The 26,371-nt window shown below is 37.7% G+C and overlaps 2 protein-coding genes and 1 long non-coding RNA gene across 7 annotated transcripts in view; 2 read left to right on the top strand and 1 right to left on the bottom strand.

The window, feature by feature from the left end:
- The window catches only part of macf1b (microtubule actin crosslinking factor 1b), a 33,364-nt gene extending 13,992 nt beyond the window's left edge, over positions 1-19,372 (top strand). For 2 of the 3 annotated variants that reach the window (XM_047810964.1, XM_047810963.1), the window contains 38 exons: positions 576-1,214; positions 1,778-1,948; positions 2,783-2,949; positions 3,037-3,196; positions 3,285-3,369; positions 3,457-3,689; positions 3,868-3,987; positions 4,129-4,236; positions 4,394-4,612; positions 4,870-5,073; positions 5,380-5,611; positions 7,657-7,883; positions 8,058-8,180; positions 8,288-8,389; positions 8,597-8,698; positions 8,814-8,978; positions 9,110-9,265; positions 9,608-9,805; positions 9,989-10,117; positions 10,282-10,452; positions 10,544-10,699; positions 10,775-10,981; positions 11,755-11,874; positions 12,096-12,265; positions 12,364-12,523; positions 12,606-12,800; positions 13,495-13,620; positions 13,705-13,848; positions 13,934-14,122; positions 14,218-14,329; positions 14,412-14,578; positions 14,850-15,012; positions 15,897-16,051; positions 16,213-16,287; positions 16,368-16,485; positions 16,582-16,745; positions 16,914-17,031; positions 17,833-19,372. In XM_047810964.1, the coding sequence (XP_047666920.1) occupies positions 651-1,214; positions 1,778-1,948; positions 2,783-2,949; positions 3,037-3,196; positions 3,285-3,369; positions 3,457-3,689; positions 3,868-3,987; positions 4,129-4,236; positions 4,394-4,612; positions 4,870-5,073; positions 5,380-5,611; positions 7,657-7,883; positions 8,058-8,180; positions 8,288-8,389; positions 8,597-8,698; positions 8,814-8,978; positions 9,110-9,265; positions 9,608-9,805; positions 9,989-10,117; positions 10,282-10,452; positions 10,544-10,699; positions 10,775-10,981; positions 11,755-11,874; positions 12,096-12,265; positions 12,364-12,523; positions 12,606-12,800; positions 13,495-13,620; positions 13,705-13,848; positions 13,934-14,122; positions 14,218-14,329; positions 14,412-14,578; positions 14,850-15,012; positions 15,897-16,051; positions 16,213-16,287; positions 16,368-16,485; positions 16,582-16,745; positions 16,914-17,031; positions 17,833-17,858 (6,201 nt within the window). In that variant the 5' untranslated portion in view covers positions 576-650 and the 3' untranslated portion in view covers positions 17,859-19,372. The remainder of the gene's footprint in view (positions 1-575; positions 1,215-1,777; positions 1,949-2,782; positions 2,950-3,036; positions 3,197-3,284; positions 3,370-3,456; positions 3,690-3,867; positions 3,988-4,128; positions 4,237-4,393; positions 4,613-4,869; positions 5,074-5,379; positions 5,612-7,656; positions 7,884-8,057; positions 8,181-8,287; positions 8,390-8,596; positions 8,699-8,813; positions 8,979-9,109; positions 9,266-9,607; positions 9,806-9,988; positions 10,118-10,281; positions 10,453-10,543; positions 10,700-10,774; positions 10,982-11,754; positions 11,875-12,095; positions 12,266-12,363; positions 12,524-12,605; positions 12,801-13,494; positions 13,621-13,704; positions 13,849-13,933; positions 14,123-14,217; positions 14,330-14,411; positions 14,579-14,849; positions 15,013-15,896; positions 16,052-16,212; positions 16,288-16,367; positions 16,486-16,581; positions 16,746-16,913; positions 17,032-17,832) is intronic. The other variant, XM_047810965.1, reaches the window with a different exon arrangement.
- On the bottom strand, positions 16,979-21,573 carry LOC125140834. Its single transcript, XR_007140094.1, has 3 exons — positions 21,484-21,573; positions 20,188-20,283; positions 16,979-17,102 (listed from the first exon to the last, which is right to left on the bottom strand). It is a non-coding gene; the product is annotated as an uncharacterized LOC125140834 (long non-coding RNA).
- zgc:91890 (solute carrier family 52, riboflavin transporter, member 3-B) lies at positions 20,221-26,172 on the top strand. 3 transcript variants are annotated; one of them, XM_027148944.2, is made up of 4 exons: positions 20,221-20,356; positions 23,374-24,459; positions 24,539-24,662; positions 25,528-26,172. In XM_027148944.2, the coding sequence occupies exons 2-4, from the start codon at positions 23,429-23,431 to the stop codon at positions 25,738-25,740; spliced, it is 1,368 nt and encodes a 455-aa protein (XP_027004745.1). In that variant the 5' UTR covers positions 20,221-20,356; positions 23,374-23,428; the 3' UTR covers positions 25,741-26,172. The 3 variants fall into 3 exon arrangements, with proteins under 3 accessions (XP_027004745.1, XP_027004744.1, XP_047666922.1); XM_027148943.2 differs by lacking the exon at positions 20,221-20,356 and adding an exon at positions 21,598-21,752; XM_047810966.1 differs by lacking the exon at positions 20,221-20,356 and adding an exon at positions 22,012-22,129.
- Positions 26,173-26,371: the final 199 nt, after the last annotated feature.

The following is a 26,371-nucleotide window of genomic DNA, read 5'->3' as shown; positions in this document are numbered from 1 at the left end:
TATCAGAGACAATTTAGTTTTTTTTACACTAAGTACTCCTATTCTGCATGTCATTTATGGCTCTCCTCCCAATATACCAATCCTCTGTGCCAAAAAAAAACCCCAAAACAGAACCCCCACCTTTTGAGACAAGAAAATTTTGCAGCATTTTTATGCCTGTCATATTTGATCAAGAGAAAAATGGTTTCCCAGTGCCTTCCTGGGGCAAGCCCTGGCAGGGGACACTAATTCTGGCTGCCATAGCAAACAGTGGGAATTCTAAGAAGAGTTTAGAGAAGCCTGCCAATTGCATGTCTATGCCCCAAACCTTCAAGACGGTGTCATTTTGTGTGTATTTAATATGAATATGTAGTGGGTTAGAATAGAGACCTAGTTTGTGCTATGTTCTTTACAAGACACTTCTACTGTTTGTTAGTAGATGATTTTCCCTACATAGAATTTGAAAGACTATAACTGAGTCTTGTGGTGTGCAGTGTGTATTAGATTTGTCCACAGAGAGTTTGTGTTGGAGAGGAAGAAAGTGTTCGGGATGAAGGTTAAAATATACACTCATGCTGAGTACCCTTTTATTTTAGGTAGCTGAAGCAACTCCTGTATGCATGGCCCTGAGGCCTTCTTGCCTCACATCTTACTTGCCTGTAGGCTGAAGTATGGGTAACCTTATAAGTAGACCAAGTTGCCTGGGTCAGAAGTCCAAGCAAGTAAGGACAAATGAGGCCTTCCTCAAAGAATGCTACCAGAGACAGAGGGAATGGCCTGTCCCAGAGCCTCCTAAGGAGGAGAGGAAAATAGAAGATGTGGACCAAATCTCTCCACAAGTTCCCACACCAGACAAAAGCAGGAGCTCTCCTGCTCTTACTGTTACAACCACCAGCACTTTGGATAATGCCTGGAGAAACACACCTTCCCCAGCCAAAACAATATACAATGGGTCTTTGCCCAGGAGAACCAATGTTCCTGAGTACAGGAGATCACCTCTGGGACAATGTGGAATAGCAGAAACAAGAGGCACCCTGCAGAGACGGGATTCTGGAAGCCCATGGTCATGGAAAACTTTGAATACTCGAGAAGTCACAGAAGTCACCGAAGTGACAGAGACTGTTGTGACAGAAATTGTGGAGGTGACAGAATATCCAGCAGGACAGAAAGGCGGAGATCCTATTGTTACCCGGACGGTTAGGGTCCTCACAGGAGCCGCTGATCAATTAGCAGAGGTTCTGATTTTGTTTGTTTGTTTGATTCTTTGCTTATTTGTTTAGATTTCTCAGTGCTACATTTTTTCTTTTGACACAAGGAACTAGGTTTGAAGATATTAGTTTTGTAAGAAATTCTGACAAGATGCCATGCTACTTTGCTCAGATGTTTAGATATTCTCTGTCAATTCCTGTTCTTTCTTTTTTGAATAAAAAAAATTGGAAATATTTCTAAATGATGTTAATATAACAAGTTTGAGAAAGCTATATAAGACCACGGATCACCAACTGGAGGGTTGATGCACTTCCTGTTGGCCAAAATGAAAAATATTTGTCAGGATAGATTTTCAAAATTTCATATTAATTAATCAGATATCCAATAAGGAGTAACTATTTTTGCTCACAGCTGCAATGCTATTGGAAAATCCATTTTGGAGAAAGTATTGAGTCTTGATAGAAAGAAGGTGCTGTCAATAATTTTAACACATCATTTTATCATTGAAAGACTGGCAGCCGCATTATATCTAATGCTCTTTTTTGTGAATTCTTTGACATATGGGTATATGATCTTTTCTTTATTCCAGACTACCCGGAGTAATTTGGCACTGACAGATGGATTTGGGGATCCTGAAATGTTTATGCAAAATCTGCAGACATTATTAACATGGGTTTGCGAGATTGAAGAGCTTGTGGCAAATCAAAAACCTCCCTCATCTGAATTTAAAGTACTGAAAGCTCAGCTTCAAGAACAGAAGGTATGCCTATGACCCCTTCCTAAATGAAGTATGCATTTGTTTTGATAAACCTTGTCTCCTTGCAGAGCTGTGTATGTAAATGTGAATTCAACCTTGAAATTCTTTTAAAGCACTTTTTATCCTGAAACCGCATTTCTCCTGAGAAGTTCATGCTCACACTGAGATCCTGAATGCTTTATTGTACAGTTCCTGACGGGAACTTATTCACTGTTCTGCCTGAAATAGCTGTCTTTTGTTAGAGTAGTGAGTAAGGTGAAACATGCCTGGATAACCACAATGAAGCCTTGATACATGAGACAACCTTTACTTCATGGGCACAGTGACAGAATGAGGCACATTTTTGACTGAATGAAAGTTCTTAATTTTAGGCCTGCATCCTATTCAATTCAAGTTACAGATTCTCTCCTGTATAAAGTATAAACTTACTTTTAATAATACATTTTAAATACAAATAACAAAAATTCCAAAAAAAAAGCAGATAAAGATTTCAGGCATACAAAACACCTAAATATGGATCATTTAAGTGTGTGTGTGTGTGTGTGTGTGTGTGTGTGTGTGTGTGTGTGTGTGTGTGTGTGTGTGTATGTGTGTGTGTGTGTGTGTGTGTATGTGTGTGTGTGTGTGTGTGTGTGTGTGTGTGTGTGTGTGTGTGTGTGTGTGTGTGTGTGTGTGTGTGTGTGTGCACGTGTGCGTGTGCGTGTGCCGGACACATTAATCCCAAATCCAACTAAACGTACATAAATGGACATTTCAACACCCTCACTTAAAAGTCTTGTTACACTTAGAGTGAATATTCTAACAGTGTTTTGTAAATATTGTGGACTTTTCCAACAGCTTCTACAGCGTCTTCTAGAGGACAGGAGGTTTAACATGGAAACTATGATGCAGGAGGGCCCACGTTTAGCTGAAGGGCTTCAAGAGGAAGAAAGAGATAAATCCAAACTCCGACTTCCCCAACTCAAACTGAAGTGGGAAGCTCTTCTTTTAGGTGCTAATAGCAGGTCAGCATGATGTCCTCAAACCTTGTTTTGTCTTTTCAGTAAGTTATTGTAATCCTTTAAGAGCAAAGGTATGCATTATGTTAACAGGAGACAGAGTTTGGAGCTAATTTTGCCTCAGGCTCAGCTCTTTCAGGAGAGAATAGACAGTCTTCATCAGTGGCTAATATCCATGGAGCAGGACTTAGCTGAGCTCCGTTCTGCAGAGAGAGCAATGCTCCATTTACAGGAAGCCACTGATCAGGCCAAGGTGATTAGATGAAAACTTTGGCTGTGTATATATTTTAGACAGTATACTTCTATTTTGTATTGACAATATTATATTTTATATTGTATAGGCTGTCATGGAGGATATAAAAGCTAAGAGTGTCGACTTTGGAAATCTTCAACACTGCTGTCATGATTTCATGGAGATGGTCTCAGGTATCAGCTCTCTTAACCTTTATTAACGACCATGATTAAAGAATTAAAAAAAAATTATATTGGTTATTTGTACCCATTCCTTCTCAGAGGAGGAGTCTCATCTGGTACAAGAGAAGGCAGATAGCTTGCGTATCCGGTACTCAGTGCTCAGTTTAGGCAGTGCTGATGTGCTGCAGAGGCTGGAGAACGCGCTCGAGGCCTCTAGCCGATGCACCTCCAGTCAGGAGGACCTCCACCTGTGGCTGGGCCGCATCGAGAGGGAACTTCTGGGAACATCTCAGACTGGAGATGCAATGCTGTGTGCTGCTGAGAGACAGAGGGTAAAAGCAAAATTAAAACCCATTTATCTCATTTAATTATTAATAAAAAGTAGGTTATAGCTGATAGTGGTGTCATATTTATATGTATTTTTTTATCATTTCTTTTAACTTGATGTATTTCTAGTTCTGTTTTTTCTTTTCTTCTTTTGACATATTAATTATTTCATTTTTATTGCAGTTGGAACAAGCAGTTGAAAAAGAATCGGCCTGGTTTCGAGCTACAACCCAGGGACTGGAGAAACTCAAAGTCATCAACCTGGACCCTGATGTCATTGCTACACAGCTCTATGAGCAAAAGGTGAAATTCCTACATATAAGTTTCATTTTATTCAACTAAATATGTAAATGTAAAATATAAATATGTTAACTACTCTTTATTGTATCATAAAATGCTATATCTTGAATCATTGAAGATTTTAAAAATACATTTTTTCAACAGATATTAGCAGTGGAGATTCTTCAGCACAGGTTTAACATAGAGAAAATGGTGAAGGTTTCTGAACTCTTACAGGCATACAGTGATATTGAGGATATGGGAAGTCTTCAGGTACCAATCATGAACTTATTAACATTAAAAAATCTCAGCCTACAATCATTAAAAATAGTCTCTTGTTCTGCTAAGTTGTAGCATTAAGGATTGTGGTGTAAATTTTGCAAAGAGAATCTAGATATTTAAATTCCAAATTTTTTTTTTTTTTTAACAGACTGGTTTAGATACTCTGGAGGAGCAATGTCAGATAACCACCGGCACAAATTCCCACGTGGTGCTGCAGCTGGAGCATGCTCAGTCTCTCTTGTCCCAGTTCTCTGAGTGCTATGCCGAGGTGTTGCCATGGTTACAGGAAACCAAATCCCTTACTGTCCAGCTTTCTTTGAACACCATCAGTTACGAAGCATTCAGAGAACAACAGGAGCTCTTACAGGTACTACAAAATCTGGTCTCTCCAGTACTCCCTCTTCCTATGTCAACAGTCAGGGCTTTGTTTAGGACTTTTTCTATTTACCAAGAGTTCCCTATTAGGTCATCCTTCAGTAAATGCTTTGAACACACTTGCTTCTTCCAGATGATTTGAAATCACAGCACTTGTTTTTAGTGAAAGAGGTTTAATTTAAATGAACAAAAAGTGGCATACTGACCCAAATTCTCATAACCCACTGCTAATTATTTCTTTTTACACAGAGCCTAAGGGAGTCTATAGCTGAGCACAAGCCTTTGATATTCCGATTAGGAATGTTGGCCAAGCGTCTGTCAGACCTGAGTCCTGACCAGGCTCAGCAATACAGCCAGAAAGTGTCAGAGGCTGAGGAGCACTACCAGACCATCAGAGACAGAGTCAGAGAGGCTGCTGGAGTACTTGAGGAATCTCTGCCACGGTATACACAGGTAATATACGCAAAAGATAACTTATTAAACCTTATATACATGAACAAGTGCAAAAATGTATATAGTTTTATCATGATTTGCTGACTAGAATATACACAAAAGAGCCAGTTTATTACACTAAAGGTAGAGAAAGAGAAAGACAAACATATATTGTGCCTGGGTGTTTAGGAAAGTGCCAAGTGTGGCAACACGGCTTTGCCTGAAACATGTACAGTACCAGCACCACACACGTTGCCATGCTATTGTCACTGTGCTGAGAATATCACCACCCTTCTGTCTGCCAATGTCTGCCTTTTTGTCCTGTAGCTGAATGAGAGGATGATTCTGATAGGGGAAAGCCTGGAGCGTATGTACAACCATATGCAGGCCACAGTGATTTTGCAGGGCCTCACTCCACGCATTCAGGAGCAGCTGAAGGACAACAAGAACACTCTGGCTGAGCTCTCCAAGCTGGAGCTAAGCCTAAATACTGTGAGGACTGAAGCTGAAGGGCTGCTGGCAAACACACAAGCTATAGGGGGCAGCTCCATAGGCACAGGTAACCAGTTTTAGTTTATTTCATGAATTATTATTTTATATACATAGGGGAAATGTATATAAAATAATAATATGTATAGCCAATATGTATATATGTATAGCCAAAAGTTGTTGGGCACCTGACCTTTCACACCCATATGTGTTTGTTGAACATCGCATTAATGATTGAATACTTTTGCAGTTTTAATAACCTCTGTGCCTATAAAAAAGCATTTCAGTAGATTTTTTTCTAGCATTTTAGAATTTGCTCATACAGCCATTAATGATGTCAGGGAACTGAAGCAAGGACTGGCATGTAGTCAGCTTTTCGGTTTTGTAGGTTTGATGTCAGTTCTCTATGCACACCACTCATGTCCTACCATACCATCCCATCCTTGGCACACCATGTTCCAGAGATGTATGGAGAACGGTGCAGGGATGTACATTGTCATAGTGGAGTATGTTTGGGCCCTTTAGTTCCACTGAATGGAATTAATGTTACCACCAGAGGTGGGAAGTAACGGAGTAAAAACACTTTGTTACTGTACTTAAGTACATTTTTCTGATATCAATACTTTGCTCCACTATTTATTTTTCGGACAACTTTTTACTTTTACTCATTACATTTTTACACAAATATCTGTACTTTTTATTTCTTACATTTTCAAAACGGACTCGTCACTTTTAGTATTATTTCTTCTCATTAAGCGCTGTTTCCAGCCTATCATCTTATCATTGTGCGGCTTTTTCCCCATGTGACTGGTGTACTGTATTATTTACTGCCTATCAGACATAGACTAAGGATAGCGGAGCTAACAATGAGCAGCACGCCTACAAAAGGAATAGCTAATATTAATTCAGAGGGAGTCACCGATGTTAAAATAACTAACAACGAGGACAGTCCTGGACACACATGGATGGCCATATGAGGGAGATGTTTGAAATAATCGGCATCAGAAAGGATTCCTGGCGAATGCGTTGCGAATTGTGTCAACCAGGGGTGGTTCTAGCCCTTTTTAGGGTGGCTTCAGCCCCCGTCTGTAATCTCAGCCACCCTAAAACTATAAGGATCATTTTTACTTTCATAAATAAACAATAAAAATGACGTTAAAATGCAGGACATGTCGTCGATGGGAAAGAAAATTATTTATCAGTTTGATCCAAGAGCGATTTTTTTACTTTGGTTTTACACGCGTGTGTTGTAGTCTTTCAAAAGTACGTCTTCAGCTGTGTGCTTTATTTGAACGGAAAAGCACAGGCACGCGCAGCGTGCACGCGCAGTCAGAGCTGGAGGTGTTTATCTATAACGTTAATCGGCGGAAAGACGCAAAGACGGCAACCAAAAGCAGTGAAATGTCACTATTCTTATTACCAGAGTTGTCATATAATATATAATATAAAACTCTTCTTGTTATAAAGTCTCACTGAGGGCTAAACCCCCCTAAAGATGAAACCCTAGAACCGCCCCTGGTGTCAACCCAAAAAACACGAAGTGCTTAATTTTAAATTAATTTTGTCATTTGTAAAACATCACAGTAATTTTGAGTTGTTTTCAAGGACATAGCTGGAATCTCTGTACAGTTTGGGATATGGCCTTGGTGATACACGGTATACATTATATTATATTATATATTATATACACACACACACACACACACACACACACACACACACATATATAATAAAACATGACGTCCATTTACCAGCATGACACTAAACAGGTAGTAGTATCGGTGACTTTTTATGACTTTTTACTTCTTTACTTTAACTTGAGTAAAAGAGTGTAGTCACTACTTCAACTTTTACTGGAATCTTTTAAAAAAATGAGTATCTGTACTTCTACTTGAGTAAAGGATGTGTGTGCTTTTGCCACCTCTGGTTACCACATACAAAGCCATTCTAGACAATTGTGTGCTTCCAGCATTACCTTTGGCCATATAGTGCACTTTGTAGATTTTCTGATTATGATTTAGAATAATAAATAACAAAGTGAGTATCTGCTCTTTCAAATGTACCTTTATTTGATTGAAATAATTGAGTAATTGAGTAAATTCTCTGTCTCTGTAGCCATCCAAGATCGGGTGAGCAGCCTGACCAGCCAGTGGGAGGAGACACAAAGTCAGTGTCAGGAGAGGGAGAAGTGGCTCCTTCACCTGCTTGAATTGGCTTCAAGGTTCTGGAATGATGTAAGCAGCATGACAGTTGGGTTGAATGATGCCCAACAAACTCTGCTAGACCTCAATTCAAGCAGAACTGACTCTGAGACCATCCAGCAGAGCTTGGTCACAATGCAGGTAATACACTTCAGGTCTTATATGGGACTGCACAGGCCTCATCAGAAATTCACTAAGCTAGAGATGAGTATATGAATGTGAAGTCTTTTAACCAGTCTTAAAGAGAGGAGGAAATAACTGTTTTTGCTAAACAAAATGTTTACACTTAGTGTACACTTTAAATTTCATTTACAGACACTGAGAGAGGACATTGATGGACTTCAAGGAGAACTGGACATACTTGGGGTTTTGGGAATGGAGTTAATGTCTGCATGTGGAGACACAGACAAGCCCGAAGTCACAAAAAGCTTAGATGAGGTCTGTATTTTACATAAGCATTTTAGATGCCAATTCTTAAAATATTTATTATATACAGTATATAGCTAATGCTAACTTTTGTTTTTATGCCCAATAAACCGTTTTAGCTGTACTGCACATGGAACAATCTAAATAAGATCTGGACTGAGTGCAACAATAAGTTGGAAGAATCTCTGCAGTTGGTGCTGAATTATCAGGATACTCTGCAGGTATATGTTTAATAAAAATATCATAAAAATACTTGCTGTAAAATATTACGACTTGTTAAATTGAAAATAATAAATATATAAAGTATTTTATTGTTAATCCTCCCAATAAAAACACACAAATAGACAGGGCCTATTTACAAACAGACTGCTGATTAAAACAATCTAAGGGTGCTGCAGCATACAACATCTATTTTACTCTGTTTGTAGGGGCTATTTGAGTGGCTCAAGTCAGCAGAGCTGAAATCCACTGAAGAGTTCTTAGTGGGATCTGATCTTGGATCGGTCAAAGAGCAGCTGTTTGGTCTGAAGGTGAGCCCTATTGCCCAGGAGACAGTTTACCAAGTACTTCTCAAACTGAAAATTCTTGAGCGTTTCTTTTTTTTACCTCTTAGCAAGACCCTGGTTGTTTTATCACTCCCTTCAGGAGTTCAAGCGGGAATTATACCAGAAAAAGATTGAGATTGAGAGTTTGAATCATCGTTTTGTGGGTCGTCTATCTCCGGGTTCTGTTCGGCCCGGGTCCACTTCACCGTTGAGTGATTTTCGGCAGCGCTGGGACAGTCTGGAGTCAGAGACTGTCAGCCGACAGGTACGACATACACATATTTACCTATCAGCCTTTTACACTAGTAAAAACTTTGAAGCATGTATATTAAAAACATAATTTTAATAAGCATTAGTTTATGGTGCAATTCAAATATTCTATGCGTAATTGAGCAGCACCAGCTGGAGTGTGCACTGCTGGGATTGGGCCAGTTTCAGAACAATTTTGATGAGCTGCACGCCTGGATCTCCCACACTGCCGAACTGCTGCAGGCATCACGGCCCATCAGCATTGATCTACAGACCTGTGAGATAGAGCTAGCCAAGCACAAGGTATATGCACCATCACTAGGTATATGCACAACATCACTATTCAACATTGCACAGTACTTAACCGAAATATAATTATTCCTTAATGCATAAATAATGTCAACATAAATCAAATGTAATAATTAATTTCAGGAAAGGAAAGCTCTATGACTCTAATCAACAGACAAGATAATATTGTGCACATTTAAATAATTTATATGAGACAAATTTGTTTTAAAGTTTATGATCCCCTGGCTAAAATATGTTTGACAAAATACCTATTTGGTTTTTAGTGCATATAACTATTATAACTCCAGTACTAAACTGGAGACTAGGTAAAGCTAACCTGACTTTTTGTGTGTGCAGGTACTGCGCAATGATGTAATGTCACATATACACACTGTGGAGTCTCTGAACCAGGCAGGCAGGGTCCTGCTGGAAGGCACAGGAGGAGAGAGTCCTCAGGGCCTGCAGCATCGCCTGGAGCAACTGAACGATTGCTGGGAGTTTGTGCGCTCCGAGACAGAGCGCAGGCAATTGGAGCTGGAGAATTACCTCAGTCAAGTAGGTAGAGCACCAAATATATTTACACATAGTTCAGCAAGGCTGGGGGTGATTCAATTGGTTATTCACTGTAATGACCATTTATGACTTCTAATTTTTAATTTTTAGGAATTTGAATTTGTATAGCACATACTTTGACATTATGTTGAACTCATTAAATGCTGCACTGCATTTCATCCATAGGTTCAAGATGTAACAATGGAAATCCAGGATCTTTTGCAGTGGCTGGAGTACACAGACTTGAAGTTGTCCTCCACTAAAACTGTGTGGGGAATGCCAGACACTGCCAGTGAGAGACTCAGTGCTCATCTGGTAATGCTGCAAGCCACAATAGTTACTCAAATGTACAGATTGTGTATGTTACTACATTCATATCTGCTGACTGTGTGTGCTGTGAACATTCATGCAAATGTGGTTATGTTTGTTGTGACTCATGATTAAAATTGACTTGTAAAATTGCATGTATATGTCTGCAGGAGCTGTGTAATGAGATGGAGTCTAAACTGCATGCGTACACAAATATCCGTAACGCTGTCCACAGGATGCTAGAGGGAAGCAACGTGGCTCATGGCTCCACCACTGAGCACAGCTTAAGCATCCTGGAGCAGAAGTGGAACACTGTCTATACAAAAATGCAAGACCGGAAGGTAATTGAATAAGATTATGTCATTCAAATGATCGTGTTAAAATGTCTGAGACTTCTACTGGTCTAATATCTCCTATTTTTTTTTTGCTAAGGCTAAGTTAACAGAAGGACTTATTCTAGCAAAGGAGTTTAACAGCAATGTTCAAGATCTGCTGAACAAAATGGCAAAGTGTGAAGAGCTCATTAGTTCTCTGCCTACTCCGAGCTTCATCTTTGACACCATCAGCACCCAGCTTCAGGAACACAAGGTTTGTTGTTGTTGTGGTTGTATTTATATTGTAGCCTTATGCAAATGTTATGCTTGATATATTTTTTCATAACAGATGCTGATGAATGAGGTCCAGTCATATGGGGAGAAGAAGACCTGTGTGGAAAATGCAGCCTCACAGCTGTTGGAGCTTAGCAGGAAAGAGGACTGTGATGTGGTACAAAATCTTCTAATAACGGTGCAAGACCGCTACAGGAAGCTTCACCAGCACACCACAGAAAGAGGGAAGACCCTGGAGAATGTTAAGAAACAAGTTAAACAGGTGAGTTAGACTTCACAGACTACAATAAATGAAGCCGAACCTCTGATCATGATTTTATAGTAGTAATAATTGAACTAAATTTTCACTACAGCACTGCTGAATTCTCATTTCTGATTAGTCAGTAGTTGTGTTGTTTAATATTCTTTAACAGCAGCTCTGACAACAGTGCAAGCTGGAAAATAATGTAACAGGTTAACAATGAATAATGATCATTAATTGATATTTTGTACTTTCTTTGGGGAGAAATTCATATTTCTAGAAGACGACTCAGGTGTCAGTATGTTATATTAAGTTTCCTGTCATGGAAACATGTTCAGGACTAAAGATTTTGTGATTTTATTTAGCTGCTGTAATATAAGTGATAAAAGGAACTGAGGTTGTTTTACAGACATTTACAGTATTAAATGTATGACATGTTCTGCATGCATCTATGTTCTTAAATTAAAAAAAAAAATACTGACAAATTGCAATTTAATAAAGCACAGTAAAAATAATCAACTTATATTAACAAGTATATTTCTACTCTGTTGCATTAAATCATGAAATAACCATTTTTATTGAGTTATTAAATTTAGGTTTTAATGTGATCATGAGACTATGGATTGGACTTTTTGATTGACTGTTATAACTGTTAACTGTGATGAATAATCCAGTCACAGCAAAGGGTTTCCATTCTAGCCATTATCATGCAAAACCTTTCTTTTATAACCCATGGCTGATTATTAAATTGTTTTATAATATGTGATTTGATCGTTTCTGTGTCATCTATACAGTTCAGTGAGTCCTGGCAGCTGCTGATGGACTGGATGACTGAAGTAGAACAGACTCTGGACACACATAAAGAGATCGCTGTGTCACATGAGGAGATAAAACGGCAGCTCTGTGAGCAGAAGGTAACATTACCTCACAAATAAAGTTCAACAGATCTATTTATGAACTCATGGAATACAGAGGATTCCTGAAATATATAGAGAAATATGGATATTTTGTTATATTTAAACAAGACTATCAAAGATTCCATGTGGAAATATATGAAATATTTTATTCGTTTATAAGATCTAACCTGCTAACCATGTGGAATATTGAGGTGAAATAATGTGATTTGTGTTCACAGGAATTCCATAAAATCTTTCGCTCGAAGAGACCAATGTATGAGGCCTGCTTAAAGAGTGGCCGCACCCTCTTAGTAAAGACTCAGAATCCTTTCGACACCCAGTATCTTGAAAACATGGTGTCTGAGCTCAGAGACTCATGGGATACTATCAGTGGAAAGTCTATGGAGAGGTAAATATCATTACCAATCAATGTAGCTCTATACATGCATAGTAAATCCATGTTCTTTAGTACAATTGAAGCCATAATTTAAATATTTTGCTACTTAGGCAACATAAATTGGAGGAGGCACTGCTGTTTTCTGGAAGGTTCAGTGATGCACTCCAGGCACTAAATGACTGGCTGTACAGGGCAGAGCCACAGGTTGCTGAAGATGTGCCTGTTGGAGGCGAGAAAGATTTAGTTAATAATTTAATTGACAAGCATAAGGTAATTACTTATTATTTCTTGCAAGCTGGAATCTTGAACACTTAGTACAATACAGAATGACTTGAATTAATCTGTATTGTAGGTGTTCCAAAAAGAGCTGGGGAAGCGTGCTGGCTGTATTCGCACCCTGAAGCGTTCGGTCAGAGATCTGACTCGTGGAAGCACTGCTGATGCCCACTGGCTACAGGAGCAGATGGAGGAGCTGGAGGTCCGCTGGGAGGCTGTGTGTAAACTCTCAGTGTCCCGACAGACCAGACTGGAGGCAGCATTACGACAGGTACATGTTGACTGGAACTATTATGTGCAGGAGTTAAAGCATAACATATTATTGTACAGTATATGTCAATGGGTCACGATTCACAACTGATTTATTAAAAAGAACTATCCTGGTTATGTTTGTATTGTTAGAAATAAAATATAGCAAGGCATGCTATTAAAGGAAGATAATCTAATGTATCACCCCAATTTTACTTATTTTCCTATATCAGAGTATTCCAGTGTTTTATTCCTGTTATACAACACAATTTCCAAAAAAAAAAATGCTTTTTTAAAGAGCACTGTTATACATTTTGGCCATAACATTTAAGGTTGTGGAACATTGCCAAAACAAGTTCTTGCAATCTCTTATGTTATAGCAATTATCATTATAATAATACTGCTTGTCATGTTATAGAGATGCATTCAATGGATGTTAAGATATTTATATAAAAAAACAACACAATTTTTACAAACATTTTTATTAGGTTTAAGTTATATGGAGTACCATGTCAATATAGTCAGAGATGTGAGATTATAGAAAATAAAACATCTTGTGACCCATCAGAATTAAGAATTCAACAGCACTGTGGTACTAAAATAATAATTCTAAAAATTCAATTTGGAAATGTAAAAATATTTTGCACTTAATCTATAAATAATACAGTATATTCAGTAGACTCTAATAATATACTGTTGATATGGTTCATTTACAGGCAGAGGAGTTTGACAGAATGGTTCACACATTCCTTGATCAACTTGCTGACATTGAAAGGGTTTTGAAATATGGAGTACTACCTGAAGAGGAAGAGACTCTCCTATCATTTCTCAAACAACACAAGGTATGAGGGTCCTTAGTTTTTCCTAGTAAAAGGCAATGTATCTCATTGCAGATAAAACATAACTTTGATACTTTGTTTGAACAGGAGTCAATGAGCTCTTTAAGTAGTCATCAGGTGGCGTTGGAATGCATTCAAACCTTAGGAGAAGAAATTTTGTCCTCCTGCCATCCTGACTCTGTTATTACTATCAAATCTTGGATCAGTGTCACTAAAACCCGCTATGAGGAGGTGAGTGACTATAATAACATCCACATAACCAGATTGCTGGTAGACCTTCTGGGTATTTGTGTGTGTGAATATATTTATGTTTCAGGTCCAGACTTGGGCACAACAGCAAGCTGAGCGAATTCAAGCTGCGCTTTCTGCTCTGGAGGCTGAGAGAAAGGAAGTACAGCGCCTCCTGAACTGGATCTCCTCTGCTGAAGAATCACTGAACGTCAGCGACCAGGAACCCTTGCCTGACGACACAGAGCAGACAGCAGAGCTCGTCACCAAGCATGCGGTACAAATGATTACTCATGTTTACTCACCTTAACTGCACACAGATGGTTGCTGGGACAAAACCTAGTGAATGTAATTCATTGTGTCTCTTTGTAGGTTTTTATGGTTGAGTTACATAGTAAAGTAATAGAAGTAGAAAACGCCACAAAGTCCTGCAAACACAAACTGACTCCAAAGCAGGTTTCTCCAAGCCACAGAACACCAACCAGTAAGTGTTAACCAGGAAACGTACTGTTTCACTAATTCAAAAATGGAATGTGTTTTAATTTGGCATTGTGTGCTGTGTACAGAAAGAAGAGGCCCAACAAAATCCCCAATCGCAGGTTCACTGCCATTAGAGAGACTGGAACCTCACACACCCCAGTTGTGTCAACTAGTAAGCCAGTGGCAGAAACTGTGGGTTCAGGCCCACAGCAGAAAGACCAGACTTGATGAGCACCAGCAGAGACTCAAAGAGGTTATTACTGTCAATGTGTTTCTGTGTTACAGCATAATGTTATAGCATAACTAGTTGCAAAACAACTGGGCCCTTACTTACGTTCCTTGATCTCATAATTGCATACATGTTTGGGTTTCCATGTAGTTGCTGAATATGCCTTAAGATAAATGATGAAATTACAGGCTGGAGTTTAATGGGTTTATAATGTGAATTACTTGTGTCACATTGGATTTTTTTTTTATTTTATTATTTATTTTATTTTATTTTATTTATTTATTTTGGTTTACAGTTGGAAGAGTTTGCTAATTTTGACTTCAACATCTGGCGCAAGAGGTACATGCAGTGGATTAGTCACCTTAAGTCTCGGATCTTAGATGTTTTTCGCAGCATCGATCGAGATCAGGATGGTCGAATCACCCAAAAGGAGTTCATCGATAATGTTCTGACCTCCAGTAAGCAGTACAATACCTACCTTCTGTCACTGCTTGTGGCTTATTCTGCATACTTGCATACTTATTCTGCATTATTTATACATATAGACGTATTCTGATGCATACCAATTGTTCATGGCTTTCCTGTTAGTATCTGACACACACCAATAAACACGAGAGGCTGTGGATTTAATCACTGAGAAGCTTTATTAACAAAATAGTTCCTAATCTAAAATAAAAATAAAAATACAGGCAAAGGTCAAAGTCAAATCACAGCAAACAGCTTACTGAAGGCTGAGCAAAGACGTGAGATAAGTAAACAGTCACAACAATAAAAACATGATATGTGGTAGAAGTTGGTCAGAGCCAAATGGATAAATCATTTTGGAGTGGTAGTTTACTAGGGTGATGTGTGGCATCTTATCAGGCACATGTTTATATAGTGTCATGCATCACCACAGAGTTGGAAGAGATCTAGCTCTCTAAGCCTGCTCTGTTCAGGGCTGGTTGTGGTTAGATTCCAACTGCATGAGCTAAGGTTCTGATTTTTGTGTGGGTAAAATAGCATACAAAGATTACCCTGATACTCTTACCAGGTTTTCTAGGTGAATGGCAATGCTGATAAGACTTTATAGCTTGAGGCTTTAACCTCTGTATGCAATCTCAGCCTGGACATTGTTTCTCAAAGCCTTACTGAAGGGTTTCAGTATTATTTAACGTGTCCATTCCAGCTGCTTGAAGTAGTATGTGAGAAGACTGGCCTTGCAACAGCATGTAACCAATAAATGATCCACAGTATTTCAGTTGTATAGCTGAACAGTAAGCCTTTCATATAATTGTGTAGTATCTGGATAAAGCTTTTGCTTAATATAGTATGTCTAACAATTACTTTTGCTTATGGATAGAATTCCCAACCAATTCCTTGGAAATGACTGCTGTTGCAAACATCTTTGATGTGAATGGGGATGGATTCATTGACTACTATGAGTTTGTAAGTGCGCTCCACCCAAGCCGAGATCCCTACAGAAGAACAGTCGATGTAGACCAAATTAACGAAGAGGTACTTTTTTTATTTCAGATCCACATATCCATTTCCCGTATCTATTATCCCATCAAGGAAAAATCATGCATTTAGTAGAGTATGACAGCATTTAACATTAATGTACATTTACTTGCAATGTATTTCTTAGACATTTTAACAATACCTACACCATTTCCTAGGTAAGCAGACAGGTGTCTCAGTGCAGCTGCCCAAAGAGGTTTCAGGTGGAGCAGGTTAGCGCTAACCGGTACAGGGTAAGAGTAAAATCATATTCCTCTATTCACAATTTATGACATATCTTGACATTTCCAAAGTGACATGATGGTATCTACAGTTTGGAGACTCTCAGCAGTTAAGAATGGTGCGTATCCTACGAAGCACACTCATGGTACGTGTTGGAGGAGGATGGACAGCCCTGGATGAATTTCTTGTTAAGAATGACCCTTGCAGAGGTGAATAACTCTCTATGTTTTAATAAATGGTAAATGGTAAAAATTTCCAACCAATTACTGGTACAATTAATACAATCAATTTCATTTCTTAAACAGTAAAAGGTCGGACAAACCTAAAGATAAAGGAGAAATACCTGTCACCTCATTCTTTTGACACATCCGGATGCAGAGGAAACAAGGGGATGGCAGTGAGCAGGTCAAACTCCAGCCTGAGTTTATACAGCAGCGCATCAGCTCCTAGCAGCCCTTTAACTCGAAAGGTCAGGTTCATTCACATTTTATTGAAAATGTAAAGTGTAAATGTGGGGAACTTTTGTGGCAGTCATAAAACTAAAAGTGTATTTAGTTCTACTAACTATTGTTTTCAGCCTGTGTTCCAGCTTGTGTTTATTTCAGTCAGTAATAGTTTCCTGCTTTGTCTGATGAAGGCACTGTTACGCAGAAGTTTCTCTGGTGAAAGGTGTATTCGGCCAAGGAGCTCTATAGCTGCATTAGGAACAGACCAGTTCTCTCCAGCAGGAGATGATGATTCTCCTTCCCCCTCAGGTTTGTCATCTTATATGCAAAATATCTCCACTCAATATCCATAATGCATCTAGAATCAGGGATGTATCATTCTGAAAAATACAATCAGTATCAGGGCCAAAACTGGACAGAAAAGCTAAAATATCTGAAATATATGAACACATTTTCTGTACATAGAACATAAATTGGCTTGGTGTATGTTCCTCCAAAAAGCTTGCAATATTGTGTGTAGCTTGTGTAACCGAAGCTTACAGAACATCTGATGACTCACTGTGAGAAAGTCAGTATCAAATCAGTATTGAATATCAGTCAATACGCAGAGCCCAAGCCTCAGTGTGTATTCAGTATGAATAATGAAAACCAGATCATGCACATGAACAAGTAAAAATGAAACATAAGATATAAAAAAACCCACCTTTCATATTCTTTGACTTTAAAAATGTATTAATCTTAAAAAAATATTTTTTTAGTTAACAAATATCTATAAATATTAAATATTTCTTAGTAACATAACATGACAAGCTTTGTCTTATTAACTTCAAGAGAGGAAAATAGAGGATGGTGAGTAAATTCCAATAAGATTAAATAATACTATTAATACTCTTTAATACATTATAGAGTTAAATATTAAATACATACTGTAATTGACAAATTGCTGTAGTGTAAGAACATTTATCTCTTTGGAATATGGTGTTTTAGGAAAATAATCTACTACAGTATGGTGTTATTTCACTATAATGGCACACGCAGTATACCATTTTGAGTTTTAAAAAGTTATCTAATGGTAATAATAGCATTTCTCTCCTTCTCTGTGCACTTCAGAGGAAGCTGAAAGAGCACCCACATGATTCTTCCCTCAGCTCTCAGCATGGAAGAGCAACAGGACTCAGGATTCTACATTCAGAGGCCTAGAAAATGGTACAGCCCAAAATGGAAGTTCACAGCACACATTGGACTCCTCCACACGATCGTTCACACACTCACCCTGGCTGACGGACAGTTTTGTCATTCAAGAGCTGGTGGATCATGTTCCCACTGATACTAAGGTGTGGTGGGAATTCTACCCACAGTCAGCAATTATGCAACCTTATTCCTTCTCACAACATCTCCAGCTCCTCAAATTTGTATTTATATATTTTGCTTGTGTTATTTTGCAAAGCAAACACATATATCCTCCTCTCTGTTTTGAGAGAAGTGTTGGAATGTTCTGCATGGGTATTAGCTGCATGATGCCTCTGCTCGCCCAAATCCCAAATATTTTGCCTATATACTAAATAATGTGCATACTGAGGTCCATTATTGTTAGGGTGTGAGCAACAAAACTGCAAATGCCTTTAATAAAATCACAAACACACACATTCACACACATCAGTAATCTGTTTTACAATTTTTAACAATACAACCTGCAGAAACTGATGCAAACCAAAACAGACAGATCTTGTTCAACTGCCTTAAGGCTTCAGTGAATGTATTCTGTATATGATGTATTGTATACTCTTAAAAAAACTCAGATACTAATGTACATTTGTATTGAACTTTGTAAGTGTGGTTGTACTGTAGTATTTCCTCAGGTTTGTAAAACTATTTAAATATTAAGCAGTAATTTGGCCCTCGTAAAAAGGTACGTTGTAATGCCACACATCCAAAAACAATTGTTTTTCACTGCAATCAAATATATAACAGATTTGATTTTAGTATCCTGTTAATGTCTTCGTATAGTAATTCTATTTCAACTTGTAATTCACGCATAGCTTTCTAAATAAATCATTTCGAACAATCAACTTTAAGTGTTTCCCTAAGAGGACATGAAAGTGTAGGTCTCCATGAGATTAGCAAACATATGAATCGTCCAACACTCTCTGCCAGTCCTGAACTGTATTTTATTTAAACCAAAGGTCACAAGTATTTGATCTGTTTTAATATTGTGTCTGTAGGGCTGTAGTTTGCTGTATAGCTATTCATTTCCATACCTTAAAGAATGTCTTGGTTGTGGCCTTTGGTTCATATCACATAACATGCATGTGCCTTTTTTGTTGATCTTACATACACAATGTAAATATTTCTGAAGTCGGTGGAACACTCTTTCTGCTAGTTGTCCACCAACTGCAGTAACAATGGTGCAACAATGAGTATCTATACAAACTTTATGTTTACAGATAAAAAAAAAAGCCACTGTATCTTCATTCATTTTATGTATAACTGCTGAAATGCTGACAAGAGTTTTTTTTTCCTGGTTATGCATCTTTCTGATGACGTCCTACAAAGGACTGCATGTACTCACACCGGAATATTTTTTTTATTTTATTGTAGACAAATATCACTAATACGATGTTTCTTGTAAAATAAAAACATTTATAGAATACTGTTTTTAATTTAAAGAGTTTTCATTGTTCTCTGCTATCTTATAATGACTAGACATCTTATTATCTGTATAAAGTCTCTATTAACATTTTAGCAAGTAGCAAGTAAATAGAACAAGTAATTACATATACATACAGTTATTTGGTGTTAGTGCTAGGGATCGTTTGTTGTCAGGGAATTTGACTGCTCCCAGTGATTTACTGAATATTATTTTGGTTTAAGATTTGTGCTTTAACCTTATCTGGAAAACTTGTTATTGGTGGGATATTTGTATAGATATATATATAGAGATAAATTGGTCATCTTAATTTAGTCGCCCACACTGTTAAAATATATGGGTGTCTTTTTTTATGTTATAAAATTGAAACCAAATGATGTTGAGACATATGTTGTCACACAGTGTCAGAGCTGATTTAGTTTGACCTTGGGTTTTGGTAAATTGATGATGCTGTATGTCACTAGAGTGAAACAGTAGAGGAGCACACTTTCCTCTAAAACCTTGAAGTAGGAAAGACAAAATATAACGAATGGCCATGAAGTAAATTTGATAGTTCACAGGGATACAAACACTCAGGCTAAATAAAAATTAGCATTATAAAGTATAAATATATAATTGTATAAATCCCACAATAGGTTTTTATAAAAGGCTACAACATTTGTTACACCGATGAAAGAATTTGCTATCTACTGTATATGCAATGTGTTAGTGTGGGAGAAAACAGAAAATGTCCTTGCTTTGTGGTCTGTCCGCTAGATTTGGAATTTTCAAGCAAAAATACACCCCCCGAGGTGCCTCATAGATTAGATGATACCCACCTTCTTCCGATGCCCTGCTGTGTGAGCTGCTTTCCTCAATGCTTTATAGGAGAAGCCTCTTCTGTTGTCGAACATGCGCTTCTAAGCGAGGTCAGCCTGATAGTGAAAATCAGACCTCACATTGAGTTTGATAATATGGAGAATGTAAAGCAGTGAAGCACAGACCCAGGTAGGAATTTTCTCTTCTGCATGATAGAATTTTATACATTTTATGCACTTCAGGATTATTTGCATGTTTTCTTGCCTTAAGCAGTGGTTGTAAGTGATTAATTTTAATCTTAATCATATGAACACTCACTTACTGGTACTGAATTGCGATATAAATTTAGTTACATTGTTTATTGTCTTTTAGTAGTTATCAAGATTCTTTTATTTATTTAATTAATATCAATTCTGTGTAAATTACGTCTCTGCTTTTGCAGTAACTGCAGTGACAGTGAAATTTTTTTTTTAGGCTTTTTACTACAGAATTAGTTTTTCGTTTTTGTTTTGTTTTTTTAATCGTTCACACTAAATATTCTGCCCTTGCAAGGGATCCGATTACATAGTAAAAAGTTTAGAGTAAATAAAATTTCCAAATTACAGTTAAAAAAAGCCTTAATCTTTTTTTCTTCTGTGTTTTCTTTTCTAATCTCCCCAAACAGGTTGTTTAGTTCTCTTTCTCTGACCTAGTGAGGTGGCATGAAGATATATTTTTGATAGATAATACAAGGCACAGCTGTAAATAATTCTGCATTAGAACATCTGTAAAAATGTATTGTTTATAGCATTTGTGGGATAGTTTTAACCAAACTAGACCACCGGTCCTTAATTAAGAAAAATGGGAATTTTAGTGATTATTTAGCCTAGAAAATTACATGTGTTTTATCAACCTATCAATGGTACATAAATAAATTCTTTCTTTTTTTTTAAAAAAAATTAAATACTTTAAATATTTAGCAATAAATAGATAAACAAAATGCTATATCATTTGATTATAAAAATTATTTTACAGATGTTAATCAGATTTTTGTGGTTTATGTCATGATTTTTTAAAATAATATTTGAACATAGATAACAAATGGATCTTATCTTATCAGGTTCCTGTGATCATGCTGAGGGATCACCACATAAGTAATAAAATCTTTATGGCAGCTTTAAGGACATTATTATTATTATTATTATTATTATTATTATTATTATTATTAATCCTGTAAATGAACCAGTTATCAGATGTTTGTGGCAGCAAAATGAAGGGCATTTTATGGACACAGATTTATAGGCAGCTGAATTGCACCTTCACAGTGTTTTACTCACCTACTGGTTGTGGAACATCACAAGCTTGAACAGAGAACAGGAGGAGGAGCTTACTAGGGTTCCTCCTCCTCTGATTGGTCTCTGTCCAGGCTGTCTGATGGGGAGGGCTGAGCACATGGCTGTGCCTTCCATTGTGTTAACTGGTGAGAGTGTGACGTAGAGGAAGCTTGCGCATGCGCACTCGCTCCTGTCAGAGAGTGCGCTACATGCCTTATTATTTAGAATGTGTTGAATACAATCGCAAAGTCGGTCGGTAATACCTGCATAAGGTAGGTTGGTTATCTTTCTGTGTGATGGATTTTTGTATTTGTAGAGTGTAAAAGGTCATTCAAGGACACTTAGCAAAAAATCTCCTTATTTTGCTGGAAATGTTTGTAGATGATCATTGTAGTGTCTGAATAGAAGGAGGAAGTAAATGGGTAAAGGAACAAAAAAAGTGGAGGAAGTGTTTGGATTTACCGAAAGTCATTTGTTACCTTACAATGTAGAATGAATAATGTAATGCAACTGATTGCTCTGTGTTGTGTTGATGGTCAGGTGGAGGTCAGTGGGACTGTATTGGAAAGATCTGGCTGACCCACTAAGTAACTCTCAGAACACTATGACAAAAGAGAAGACTCCTATATTATAGCTGTGATTTTAAAAGGTTAAAATTTCATCGTGCTCTTTCATACACTAAACCTGTTTTGATTCAGCTGTCCACCATCCAGCAGAAAGTTTTAGTTATATCTCTTGTATACCTTGAAAGCAGAATCCTCTTTGGATTGTTCTTCACTTCCTGGTTGAGTTTTATTTGGAATCCTATCTGGAAACGCTCTGTTAATGGTTCTATATAAAACATTTAATGGTTCCTCTAAAACAGGGGTATTCAATTAAAATTCAAAGAGGTCCAGTTACTAAAATTTCCTCCCAGCAAAGGTCCGAATCTTATATTGTCACTTAAAATAGTGTACCCTCATGTTAATAAAATCAATACTGTAGTTGTCTTTACTACATGTCAAGTAACAGACAACAGACACTGAATTTCTTCTGAATAAAATAAATAAAAAGTGAAAGCACAGCTTTGAGCAGCCTGAACTTTGGGCCTATATTTCAAGTAATGTAAAACATTCAGAATCTTCTGAATAAAATAAAAGTGCTTTTAATCTTTAAGAAAAAAAATTAAACAAAAGACTTTTGAGCTGCCCCTTTTTTAAACATTAACTATATTGATAACACAGGAACTTTAGGCAAAAAAAAACATTTAAAGAAAAATAGAACAGGGCAGAATTTACTGAATAAAATAAAAGTGCAGAGCTTTGAGCAGCTCCCTTTTTCCTCTCTCCTTTCCACCTCTCCTTACTCCCTTTCCACCTTCCGTTCCTAGTGAGAGAAATGGGCATGTAACTGTCCTGCCAGCAGTTTGAATCTTAATTGTCCTGCCAGCGTAATTAGGTGCATTACTGCCACCTTCTGCTCTGGAGTATGGAACAGAAACAATCTGTTTTTGGCTTGGCTTTTGATGATGCTCCTTATTAATATCAAAGAGCTTATATAATCTTATAATATTAGATAATAATAAGGAGATGCTTAATATGATATTATTAGAATTTTAACCAGTCCAGGCAGACCAGATCCGGACCGCGGTCAGCCATTTGGTGATGCCCGCTCTAAAGGAAGAAACAACTCAAACAGGGTTTACTTTTCTCCATGTTCTCCTTGAGATTGTATACATAAATAAGGCCAAACCCAAAAAAAAGTGACTGAGAAGTGAAATTCCAATTTAATTGATTTGTGGTGTTATGTGTGTAATGTAATATTCCTGGAGCCTATAGATTTGATCATAGTAGCTATATGAGGATCTGAAAAATGATGAACCTGCTGTGAATATCTCTTGTGTTTATTTTTCAGATGACCTTCATTACTACCTGTTGGCTAATCACAAGCTGAACTCATTCTCTGCATCATGTCACTGTTGACACACACTTTATCTTGCCTCTTTGGCATTGGGTCATGGGTTGCCATCAATGGGATGTGGGTTGAGCTCCCACTGATTGTAAATAAGATCCCTGAAGGTTGGTACCTGCCCTCCTACCTCACTGTAATCATCCAGTTGGCGAACATCGGGCCACTTTTCATCACACTTATGCATCACTTCAGGCCAGGAGCATTGGACGAGCGGCCAGTCATCTACACAATTGTAGTGTTGGGTGTCCTAGCAGCTTTTCTACTGGCATTCCTCTGGAAATATACTCTATTGGTGGGAAATGCTGTACGAAGCGTAGCTCTGCTGTCTCTCAGTTTCATGCTGTCAGTGGTGGACTGCACCTCCTCTGTTACCTTCCTGCCTTTTATGATGAGGCTCCAGCCTCAGTACCTTACCACCTACTTTGTTGGAGAGGGACTGAGTGGCCTAATTCCAGCTCTTGTGGCTCTGATTCAGGGTGTCGGGGTGGTCCAGTGCATAAATGCTACAGCTATTGCAAACATAAGCTCAGCCAACTACACAGGGAGGATTAGTAATGAACTGGAGGCACGTTACCAGCCAGCTAACTTCTCTGCTCAGGTCTTCTTCCTGTTCCTCAGTGCCATGATGGCAGTGTGCCTGGGTGCTTTTGTAATGCTCAACTACTACCCTGCTGTAGTAAAAGAACATAAAAGTGAGAAGTATCTTGGTGATTCAAAGCACCGAGAGAAGGTTGACATTAGTCTATCCCTTCAGAACCATTCTGCAGAGCAGACACCTATGCTGGAACATCCAGAAGGTCAAGCAAATGAACCTCGCAGCACCTTTGGGAAAGGCACATACAGCAGAGCAGAGGTGGTCTTCATTTTTGTTGTTCTGGGTTGGGTTAATGCATTAACCAATGCAGTTCTCCCATCAGTACAGTCCTACTCCTGCCTGCCATATGGTAATCAGGCTTATCACCTGGCGACTACGATGGCTGCAGTGGCTAACCCTGTGGCCTGCTTTTTCTCCATGTTTTTCCCAATCAGGTGAGACAGAGACGGGTAAGATAAATGGAGAAAAAAAGTCTTTAATGTATATTCTGACATACCTTTTCCTGAACTCCAGGTCTCTGATGCTGATGGGGGTTCTTACGGTGACTGGTACTGGGTTTGGGGCTTACATAATGGGCATGGCAGCACTGAGTCCCTGTCCCCTCTTGGTTCATCATGAACTAGGTGCTGCACTCATGGTGAGGCTTCAAACAGATACTGTACATGTGTCTCAATTCCGATTGTAATACTAATCACATACCCACAGACCAAATATTGAATTTTAATATCTATACATACTTAATTAATTGAATGTCTCTATTAACAATAAGCTATCTATCAAAAATATAGTCCTACAGTTCATTGTCTATTGTATTTTACTATTTAAATACAGATTTGTGTGTTTTTGTGTTTAGGGCCCCTTATTAACACATTATGTCCCCAAAGACATGAGATAAAATCAGGGGAAAAAACTGGAAAGGATTCTTATCCTAACTAGTTAATAGATCTTGACCCCAGATCCCAAAATTGTCCATTTTAAATGGTTAACTTCTGTTGCATAGCTGTAGTTTGGATGACATTTCAAACACACCTCAAATATAGAGTGGATTTTTAGTCTGATCACAAATAAGCTCTTCAGCTTTAGATAAACTCAATCCAAGAGAAGTTAAGATAATGTCGGTGAAGAAGACTATATTATTGCCACACATTAACACAGCAAAATTATTTTCTTTGAATAGGGCATTAGGCACCTCACACAAGAGCCCAAGTGGCAGCTTGAAGTTTGCTGGAGTTTGAACCATAACCTCTCAATCTCAAATATAGTAATATTTTGTTATGGAATATTTTGATTTGGTTAAATTCTATTAATTAAATTGTTCAACATAGGATGCTGCGAATTAAAAACTCCAAACTGAAGTCCAAACTTGAGGCCATGAAGTCATTATAGAGTACAGCTTGTCACAACAACAAAGGGATGACTAAATCTAGAATGGTATTTTCAGCAAGCTTGCTGTGACCTTTAGGTGTTATGTCTAACACCCCATTTTCTCTGTTATGATACAGGTGATAACTTGGGTGATATTTGTTCTCACTCTGTCCTACGTGAAGGTGATTATTGGGGTGATCCTCCGTGATGAAGGACGCAGCGCACTCGTGTGGTGTGGTGCTGTAGTACAACTCGGTTCCATGTTAGGAGCCATGACAATGTTTCCGTTAGTCAGTGTTTATGGACTCTTCAAATCAGGAGATCCTTGTAATACTAAGTGCCCCAAATGAAACAAGCTTCATTAAATGTGTTACAGTTCTTTTCTCTAAGAAAAACAAATGAATACACTGCACTACGAATACACTGCAGCCTAAGACAATATTTTACTGTTTTAAATATGTTACTGAAATGTTACACAAGAAGTTCCAAAACACTTGCACTGTGTTAAGAAGTCTTGAAGTGCACTAGATTAGTTACACTATATAGAGCTATAAGGTTACAGACCAATGTAAAGACATATTTGTCTGTTGTGGTTAATGTTATTCTAACTGATGCTTATTTAAAAAGTGCCTTTATAGTATGCTGTTTAAAGATGATGTTCATTTTTCTCATGTTTGAAATGGTTCAGAACTTTTTTAAGTTGTAAAACTTTAATACAAATCATTGTTTGTCAAATGAAATATGTTTTTATACATATAAAGAATAAAGTCATTTAAAAATGATGACTGTTTATTTTTCTTCACTTCAAAAGCATAAAGAAACTGTTGTGTACAGGAATATAATATGTATTTATATATTATAATACATACATTACCCTTCCTGCAGCCCCAGGGAAAAATAAACATGAGGGGAAAGAATGTAAACTATATTTTGTGTGTGTCTGTGTGTGTTCTTTCCTTATTTTAATAGGACTGATGTTGC

Source organism: Tachysurus fulvidraco, chromosome 3, assembly GCF_022655615.1.
Source record: "Tachysurus fulvidraco isolate hzauxx_2018 chromosome 3, HZAU_PFXX_2.0, whole genome shotgun sequence".
Taxonomy (NCBI): Eukaryota; Metazoa; Chordata; class Actinopteri; order Siluriformes; family Bagridae; genus Tachysurus; species Tachysurus fulvidraco.
The sequence above is the reverse complement of the archived record's forward strand: the minus strand, read 5'-3'. Positions and strand labels throughout refer to the sequence as shown.